Source organism: Triturus cristatus, chromosome 1_1, assembly GCF_964204655.1.
Source record: "Triturus cristatus chromosome 1_1, aTriCri1.1, whole genome shotgun sequence".
NCBI lineage: Eukaryota > Metazoa > Chordata > Amphibia > Caudata > Salamandridae > Triturus > Triturus cristatus.
Window position 1 is genome coordinate 121127650 of NC_140579.1, and position 10391 is coordinate 121138040.

At 46.2% G+C, this 10391-nt stretch overlaps 1 protein-coding gene across 1 annotated transcript in view; it reads right to left on the bottom strand.

The window, feature by feature from the left end:
• Positions 1-8885, bottom strand: part of LOC146869731 (uncharacterized) — a 76333-nt gene extending 67448 nt beyond the window's left edge. The window contains exons 1-3 of the mRNA XM_085613717.1: positions 8702-8885; positions 3594-3662; positions 3392-3472 (exon numbers count right to left, since the gene is read on the bottom strand). Coding sequence (XP_085469843.1) covers positions 3392-3472; positions 3594-3662; positions 8702-8777 — 226 coding nt within the window. The 5' untranslated portion in view covers positions 8778-8885. The remainder of the gene's footprint in view (positions 1-3391; positions 3473-3593; positions 3663-8701) is intronic.
• Positions 8886-10391: the final 1506 nt, after the last annotated feature.

Here is a 10391-nt window from a genome sequence, read left to right on the forward strand (position 1 = left end):
AACAAGCATCTGCAATGCAGTAGGTCTCGCATTTACAGGAGTTTGAACACTTGGCATTGTAAATGACAATGGCTTTCATTTATGCTTTGGTTTTTTAAGTATAAATAAAAGGCAATGTCATTTACAATGCCAGTAGCTTAAACTCTTGCATTCCAAATGCTTGAACCTCCTGCAGTAAGAGAAACTCATTAAAGAAAATACTGCTTGCAGTTAAGAATACACACCGTGTAACAGCCAAAGTAAATGGGCCAGTCCTCATGGGAGATAACAAATCAAGACAAGGTGGTACGAAGGAGGGACTACAAGCCTAATAACGAATCAGAAGCCAGCATTTACGTAGAACAATGACACAAGCCAATGACAAATATGGGCGGAGAGTAGGCGGGGCCTGAAGTACATACTCCAATGCAGCATGCCTCGCTACAGCGCATGCACTGCCCTGGCTCGAGCTAATGAGTAGGTACCATTGAAATCAACATTTGTGTAATTACTCATACAGACAGATAAATCTTGGATTATTACAGTGCAAGCACATTTCTTACATAGTGAGGTGAATAAAGTTAAAAGCCTGTCTCTAATAGTTTCTCTTAAGTACTTGTGAAGCGATAACAAGCTGTGCGCCTTTGTTTCCTTCTGTTGCATGGGTGTCGAGGTGTTAGGCTCCTGATGGCTCGCAGGAATACTGATACATGAACAAAAGGGGGGCTGGTGGACCTTTAAATCAGGCCTTTGTTTTGAACCCAGCAGCAATCTCAAACCAGAATGCCTCCTCTCTGCCTCATTCTTGCTGCTCCAAGCAGACTCAGTGCGGGCGCTGCGGAATTACTCCCGGTGACACCAGGTCAAATTTAACATGTTCCCTGGGTCTGCCGAGTGCCAGATCTGGCCTAGAAACAGAACCGAGATCCTAAGTGATCCCCTACTTTCCAGCACTGTAAACAGGTTTTGGCAAAGCTCGTAGGTCTCGCCTAGGTGAAAGCTGTTGGCTTTGTCAATGTTTTAGGTGGTTGCTGTGTAGCAGAATTGAAACTATAAAAAAACAAGCGTTGCAACTGAGCACTTTTTTGGTTCTCGTGCCTAGCGTTGCACTGCCCTGCAGTGCTTGCGCAGCGAGAGTCCTTTTATACGGGGTTCAGAAATGGACCCTGGAATCGTACACGCTCATACGTGTGTGTTTTGTTTTGTCTCCTATTATTGGGCTTTTAGTGGCTGTATTTTTTAGGCAGAGCACGCAATAGGCCAAAGGCGGGCGCATCACTCCGCGCACGGCCTATTGGTGTCTGTTATGCGCACTAAAACCTATCTGGTTTCAATTATCGTGCCCAGACATGGGCGCGATAATTGAAAGCATATGGCTGTCTGTGGCGCGCGCGCGCACCATTTGCGGCTGTCTCTGCTTCCAAAAATGATTACTTTCGATTTCGCGATCGCTTTACTTGTGGCTTTGCTTTCAGTTTTGCGATCACTTTACTTGTGGCTTTGCGGCTGCAATACAGTTTGTTGCTTAATTGGGAGGAATGTGTGGCTAATCTTTACACGGTTACAAGGTAAAATAAATGAAGGCGGTTACAAGGCAAAGTAAATGAAAATGCGCTGCAAGTATTTACTTTGTTACAAGGTAAAATAAATGAAGGCGGTTACAACGTAAAAAAATGAAAAATGCGCGACAAATATTTACGCGGTTACAAGGTAAACAATGCGTGCCTAATAATTGCACTATACTTCTCTTTTTCTAATGTCGCGTCAGGCTTACTGAAATAATTGACTGTATCTGCTTAGCTACAAAACAAGGACTCGTTGGGGCTAAGTCATACTTTTTGACTGGACTGAAAACGTGTGATTTTGGATAGAGTTCTTTCTCTTTCCGTTACCTGATTCCCTTAAATTGTGTGTAGTTGTGTGTGTGTGTGTGTGATTGTGTGGGTGGCTGTGTGTGTGTCGTTGTGTGTGTGGTTGTGTGTGTGTGCTTGTGGTTGTGTGTGTGGTTGTGTGTATGGTTGTGTGTGAGTGTGGTTGGGTGGTTGTGTGTGGTTGTGTGTGTGTTGTGTTTGTGGTTGTGTGTGTGTGTGGTTGTGTGTGTGGGTGTGTGTGTGTGTGGGTGTGGTTGTGTGTGTGTGGTTGTGTGTGTGTGTATTTGTGTGTGTGGGTGTGTGGTTGTGTGGTTGTGTGTGTGTGGTTGTGTGTGTGTGGTTGTGTGTGTGGTTGTGGTTGTATGTGTGGTTGTGGTTGTGTGTGTAGTGTGTGTGTGGTTGTGTGTGTGTTTGTGTGTGTGTGGTTGTGTGTTGTGTTTGTGGTTGTGTGTGTGGTTGTGTATGTGTGTGGTTGTGTGCGTGATTGTGTGGGTGTGGTTGTGTGTGTGGTTGTGTGTGTGTGTGTGGTTGTGTGTGTGATTGTGTTTGTGTGGTTGAGTGTGTGTGTGGTTGTATGTGTGGTTGTGTGTGTGGTTGTGGTTGTGTGTGTGGTTGTGGTTGTGTGTGTGGTTGTGTTTGTGGTTGTGTGTGGTTGTGTGTGTGGTTGTGGTTGTGTGTGTGGTTGTGGTGGTTGTGGTGTTTGTGTGTGTGGTTGTGTGTGTGTGGTTGTGTGTGTGTGGTTGTGTGTGTGGTTGTGGTTGTGTGTGTGGTTGTGTGTGTGTTGTGTTTGTGGTTGTGTGTGTGGTTGTGTGTGGTTGTGTGTGTGTGGTTGTGTGTGTGTGTGGTTGTGTGTGTGGTTGTGATTGTGTGTGGTTGTGGGTGTGGTTGTGTGTGTGGTTGTGTGGTTGGGTGTGGTTGTGTGATTACGCATCACATAACTACACTGTATTCAATACAACATAAATACACTCCACATACCACTCAGTGCTACATAATTGCACGTCACATAATTACTCTCTACTTAATTAATGCAAGATAAATACACACCACACAATACCACTCTGTGCCACATAATAACACAACACATAATTACACTGTACTCAATGCAACATAAATGCACACCTTTCACTCAAGTTCGTGCTATATAAAAAAACAACAATAAAAACAATTGCAGTGCAATAGGTCTCACATTACTGAATCTTTGAGCTGCTATTGGTGTTGCATTATTATTACCAATGCCAACAGCTCAAACTTTAATAATGCGAGACCTATTGCATTGAAAATGCTTCTTTTGCTTATGGGGGGGCGGGAGGCAACGACGAGGGAGGGTGAGTCGGAGACTGAACGGACTAAGGAGAGGGCGGAGCAAGCAACAGCTCGGACAAACACAGAAGTGGGGGGACTGAGGGGGAACAAGTAGCACATAGGAGGGAGGGACACGGAGGGGGTCAAGAGAAGTGCACAAGGAATGCCAAACACACACAGAGGGTTATGAATTCACTTTTTGTACTTGTTTGGTGACCTGCGAGGACGCATCTTACCTTGAATTCCACCCACTCCACCGGCTCCACCTGTCGCCCCATGATCGTTGTTGAAGGGGGCGCTTGTTACCCTTCTGGAGCCTGTAGAAAAACAAGCGCTATAAAAACGGCAGGGACATGAGCCTAATGGCCACAAATTCTGTATTTCACAGGAGTTTCTAGAGTTTGTGCTGAAGGTGACTTGTATTTGACTAAAATGTACCTGCATTACTGGAGGAGTAAGGCACTTCCTGGACGCCCTGACCTTTGACCCCATCGAGTGGAAAGGAGTCTGCAAGGAAAAGAGACAGGGGAGTCATTCATAAAGTTGGAAACATATGTTTTCAATAGAACACCACACTAACACATACCATATCACATCCCCATAACATACGCACACACACGAAAGACATCACGTCCCAGGTACACGCACATTACATCCCTAACACACACACATCATTACAAGCCTAACACACACACATCATTATATGCCTAAAGTAGATGGAGTTAATTGGGATAAAAAAAATAAATGGGTCTCTAAAAGAGGTGTAGCCAAAGAGGCGTAAACAAGAGTCCTTTAAAGGGGTGCGGCCTATGCAACTAAGGGCGTGGCTTAAATCAAGTGAATCTGGAATCCTGTGCCCCACAAATTCTTAAAGTCAACAGGTTGCATGAGACGCTGGAAGGTGCAATGTATTCATTTCTCCTCATTTTTTTCCTCTTCCTATGCGTGCTTCATTCTGCAGCACACATATAACAAGGAAATAACTTCGAATGATTTTTTATTTGCAGGAAGGTGTCCCTTCCTGCACATAAACAATCCTTTAAATAAATTACGTTTTACAAGTTCTGTGTGTGCTGCATTAATCAGCACACATAGAAGTTGAAAAACGCCATTTTAGATTGTTTATGTGCAGGAAGGGACACCTTCCTGCACAATCATCCACCATCATCCCTGTGACCCAGGCATACTTGCACCATCGTGCACGGGTGCCTGTGTCAGCGTATGGCAGCTAATTGTGCGCAAGCGCAGGGGAAACCATAGGGATGCCACATATTGTTGTAAAGTTGTCGCATCCCTGTGCTTTGAAAGTGACTCAGTGCAGCACAGCCAAATGGCTTGCAGCATGCACTGAGTCACTTTCATTGTAAATCTGGCCCTTTATGTACAAAGACATTTTCTACCTTCAAAAGATAGGGCTATCGATCGGGGTTGGTTTGCTCCAAATTGTGCAGTTCTTTATGTAGATGACATTGAGTGCTTACACCCAATAATCCTTTTATTGACAACATCCGCCAGCGGAAAGAGTGCACTGACAAGGTTTTATTAATTTTGAGAGGCAACACCGGACCACTCTCAAGTTTTATTAACTGGCTGAACAATTAATTCTCGTCTCACATTCAATTTTGATGCAAAAACCAATAAGCTTCCTTTTCTTGACTTCACGATTTGGATCTGTGATGGCAAACTTGGCACGTTACTGTATCGGCAACCAACTGAGAGAAGCACGCTCCTACAATATCCAGTTAACCATCCTAGGGGATTGCGTGTCCTTGCAAACGAATTACTTGACAGGAACTACCCAAAACATTTGTTATCTCGATTATTAAATGGGCTTGATATTGCCCTATGAAGTCACTACTACCTCGCAAGCAAAGGCAGGCCAATATCCGTATCCCGTTTGTGACTACTTTATGTCCATCCAGTAATAAAATCCCCTAAATAATCTAAAAAAAAACGGACTATCCGAAGACTCCATCATCTGTTTTCTCACTCCCCTCTCTTTTCTCAAACAAGCATTTGCATTGCAATAGGTCTCGCATTACTGATAGTTTGAGGTATTGGTGTTTCAAATAATAATGCAGCGCCAATAGCTTATACTTTCAGAAATGCGAGACCTAGTGCATTGCAGATGCTTGCATAGTGAGCCAGGAGTACCGCAAGCTGCCCCTAGAGGTCCCTAGTGAGCGAGGCACCAGCACTGCATGTCTGGATACAGTACCGCAAGCTGCTCCTAGAGGTCCCTCCTGAGTGAGGCACCAGCACTGCATGTCTAGGTGCTGTACCGCAAGCTGCTCCTAGAGGTCACTCGTGAGCAAGGCACCAGCACTGCATGTCTAGGTGCTGTCCCGCAGGCTGCTCCTAGAGGTCCCTAGTGAGCAAGGCACCAGCACTGCATGTCTCGGTGCAGTACCGCAATCTGCTCCCAGTGGTCCCTAGTGAGCAAGGCACCAGCATTGCATGTCTACAAAGTTGGAGTTATTGGCATTATAAATGGCAATATTTTCTACCTAGCCATGTTGCAGGGTTCAGTACCCTATGTGGCCAAAAGGAGACCTCTTTTGGTCACATATGGTACTGCACCCTGCAGGACATATGTCGGTAAATCCACCCTACCCATAATGCATGGCATGCAAGACAGTACTACAAGTACATTCAAATAGCTATGTCCATAGATACAATTAGTAGCTTTGAAATGTGACAAAAGAACACTTTGAGCACCTCTCACTCTCTAATGACTTTAAAGCTGCTTAATATCAATTGTTATACCAAATCAAATGTATACAGATTCATTTCAGACATTTTTTTGCCATATCTTTCTTTCCTTCTTGACTTGTGGCACTTAACAATACATTTCTTAGTATTGAGTGAACAGTGATATTTTAGCCATGAATGATTCCTTCAGGACACTGTTGATAATATCTTCTCATTTCTTTTTGCAAAGAAACAAGGCCTATCACTTGTGTGCAGCGGGAAACGGCATTTACAACGCAGACGGAACCACGCGTGCCTTTACCACACAAGTATTACTACCCTTGCCTTTACCACACATATGTGTAGTAAAGATAGTCGGCGCTCTAGATACAGAGTGGATAGGTGGGGAGAATGGAAGGAACAGGAAGGGCCGGGACGTGGCTTGGTAAGAAGGGTGGGGGGTAGTTTTAGGGCTCCAGGCAGGGAGATAAGATGTTTTAAGGGCTGCGGTCTGTGTAGTTCCTATGGCTGGGGCCAGGTTTGCCGGGCTCAGGGAAGGGGGCTGGGATTTAGGGTCAGGGCAGGGGGTTAGGGTAGTTTTTAGGGCTGGTACGGGGTCGTTTGCAGGGCTGCGGCCAGGTTTTAGGACTCAGGGTTGGGGGGTCAGAGTGTAATCTTTACCACATATATGTCTTTAGCAATTATGCCTTTACAACGAAATTTGTTGTAAAGGTATGCGTGGTAAAGACGCGGTCGTAGTAAAGACCACGTTGATAGAGGCATGCGATATAAGCGCATGCGTGGCTGCGTCATACAACCATGTGCAGCCCTCGAGCACAGTTTTATCTCCCTTTCACCTCGATGCTGGGGCTCACATATAAAGACAGGGAGCTCTATGAATTGTTTTTACCGTGGTGTACGGTATGTCGCGGACTACCTTGCGAACACACTGACCTGTTATACCCCCACCAGCAACTTCCGGTCCTCCAGCCAAGCCCCACATGCAGTATCTGGGTTTATCCCCTGTAGCTCATATGTCCCATCGCTGGAACCCACTGCCTCTTGAGATCCCAGCCTCCTCCTCACTCAGTGAATTCAAATCTATCATAAGGTGATCTGAGCAAAGAAGGAGGCATACTACATCACATCTGTAAACCTGGTATTTTGCGTAACTTCATTATGTAATATCTCCACATTTCTTGTGTTGTTGCTCATCCCTCACTGACATTGCACAAGCCTTGTCCCCCAGGCTCTTTTGGGCACTCAGACTTTCTGCATTCAAGCTGCCCTTATGTACAGACTTTCAGTTCACAATGTTCTTCCAACCATGTAATTAGAGACGCAAATGCCAGCTGTACCAATCCTGGGGTTGCAAAAGCCACAGGTAAGAAACCCTACTTTTCGCAACCAGTCACTTATTTCGTGAACCTACCAATTTACTAATAGGTTGGTTAATAAAAATAAGGGATTCTAGTGAGTCACAGCCCACGCTGCGTAATTAATTATTGGACAGGTCTCAAATTGCAACCCACTACAGTTGATCTCAGTCACAGGGATGGTGGCCTGCAAGGGTCTCTTTGAATGCTTTTCAAAAAAGATTTTTTTTGTAAAAGCAGCCAGATGTCTTTTTGAAGAAAACCGGACTACTTCATCAAACTCTATTCTTTTTGGGAACATTTGAGGACCATTTGGCTATGGGCCCCTGGACCACCGCCTACTCCCCCTGAAACTTTGACTGCAATTGCAAAGGAGAAGGGTCCAAAAGTGAGATCTTCCTTTGTGCGAATAAGTTACCACCCCAACTTGAGACTCGGTGACTTATCAATCATTTGGAAGTGGAAATCCTGTCGCGATTAGGTATTTGAAAGAGACCGCCCCAATACTTACGCTCCTTGAGGAGTAATTCTCGAACCATTTTAAACCTGTTTTAGTAATCACTCAAATGTACAGACTCCTAAACTGGGATTAGGACTCAGGGAAAAGCTTTTAGTGATCGCAAATTTAGAGAATCACAGGGTTTGCGACTGCTAAAAGGTTTTGTATATCCAGTGGCGGCTCGTCCGCTATGGCCAAGGAGCGTCGGCCCACTGCTTTTTAGCAGTGGAAAGTAAAGGAAACATAAAATGATAATAAGTTTGAGTTAATTCATTTTATGTTTCCCTTGCATGCGGGGCTGCTCTGCTCTCGGAGCAGGGCAGGGGAGGAGTGGTCTGCCCACTCCTGAGTGCCAAATGACTGTATTTTCGGCCTTCTTGGGCCAGCCAAACCAGTAATACACACTTTCCTCGTTCTCCATGCAGGCTGCATTACAGCCTGATTGGAGAACAGGCCCAGGCCCCTATTCCCTGGTTGAGCGTCGAACTAGGATGCTCAAAACCAATCACAAAGCTGCATTGCAGCGTTTTGATTGGTCAGGGGAGCCTGGGTGCTTACCAATCACAATGCTGCATTGCAGACTTGTGATTGGTCAGGGGAGTCTGGCTGCTCTTCCTGGCTTCCTGTTCCTTGAGTCCCATGACGAGAGCAGAGCCGCAGAACACGGCGGCAAGGTAAGCATATATTTATTTTGCGTTGTTTTTTTTCATTGCACAACCCCATGCCCCCCTCACCTCCCCATGCCAACCCAGCCACACGCGAATCATGCCGGCCGCCACTGTGCACATCTGGCTCCAAACACATTAATGTCTTAATGAGACACCACACGATAATGCCTTTCATGTCCCCAAGGATTATTAGTGGGATCTGAAAGGACCCCCGCTAAGATCAATTCAGAGGATCTGCCTACTCATCTGAGAGCACAGGTTCCTCATGCCCTCAGCTCTCTGGTCCAACAGCCAACGGCGTACGATACTCACAGGTCATATGACTGCAGGAGAAGAAGACGAAAAGGCACAAAGCCTGGGGCGTGAGAAGACCGTGAAGGCACCACATGGTGGATGCTGGAGTGGGCGCTGAGTCTGGTCACCAGGAGTGTATCTGGAGAGTGAGTGGATCCTCCCCCTTCAGCTTAAGCCTCGGTCTTCCTGACACGGCTCCGAATCCAACATTTATAGAGAGTACGAGACGGGCGGCGACCCATCGTGGAGAGACAGGAGGCGGAGCCGAGGCAGCTGGTCCGCCTTAGATTGCAGCACTCTGAGGAAGGTCTAAGACAAGATCCTGCCATGGAAATTATAGACTAGAAACACCTCATTATTTTTTATGCCAGTAAATTTCTCATTTAAATGGTAGGGCATTGTTGAGAAGCAGGGCGTCTTCAGGGCTGGGTGGGCACCACTGGGTCCATCAAGGTGGCATAAGAGCTGGCTTGTGTCCAAGGTTAGTTGGGTATCAGGTGAGCTATTTATACACATAAAGGCGGGGGGCATGTGGCAAATTATACATCCAGATGTTGCCACATATAGTCGCTCGCAGAGTGCTTCGCATCACGTGCCCTGCTGGGTCCCCACCTCTCCCTCCAGGGTTGACAGGGAGCCCAGTGCTGAGCGTCATGGTATTAGGCCAAGTTCTTCTCCTGCTGAGACTGCCACGTGCAGCTGCCGGTCTCCTTGGCCCTCTGATTTGTTTGTTGGCACCTCCAGTTTCCACAGATGGCCACTAAGCTAGGCAGGATGGCCAACTCTAGCCGTACGGGTGAGAAGTAGCCAGACATGAATTGCTCCAGCTGGGCCACCTACTTGGGGTATTGACCAAAAAGACCATTGCAGTAGTCGTCTCTGGACAAGACCAGAGCAGAGATCACTAGCTTGCGTAGGTTGACAGGGATGAAAGGAAGGATTTTTCTCAGTAGTTTTTAATGTGTAGAAGGATGCAGAAGTAACCTGGTTCACATGACCTTCAAATGTAAGCTTGGAATCAAAGGTGACTCCCAGGTTTTTTACTTTATTTGTAGGGGTGGGCAAAGGGCCCAGTTCCGATGCCCAAAGAGCCGGAGACCAGAAAGTGCTGTTGCTCCCAAAGAGTAAAACTTCTGTTTTGCTGAAATTTAACTTCAGACAGTTGGCGGCCATCCAGACTCCAACTTGACGGAGGAAGGTATAGAACTGTGATGTCGTCTCAGAAGGGGCGCCTGTCACTGAAACCACAATTTGGGTATCGTCAGTGTAGGAAATTGCTGAAAAACCCAGCGATCTAATCAGCTGTGCCAGGGGGGCAACGTAGATGTTAAAAAGAGTGGGGCTCAATGCTGAGCCCTGGGGTACCCCACAAGGTAGTGTGAATTTGTGCAATTTAAATTCAGAAAGAGCTACAAATTGTTCTAGGTCAGATAGAAAAGATCTAAGCAGGGCGAAAGCATTTCCTTTTATGCCTATCCTGTCAAGGCCTTCCAATCGTTCTGTATGACTCACAGTGTCGAATGGGGCGGAGAGGTCTAGCAGCATTGCCGCCTGCGTTTGCCTGATCTGTTCTGAAGCCGAGATCAATGCTAGCTCTGTGCTATGGTGTGTTCAATTATAAAGAGTTCAGCAAAATGAAAACATCGGGGGTGACCATGCAGAAAAGGCGGATTTCCTACAAAGGGCATAGCAAATTTGATACATAAGA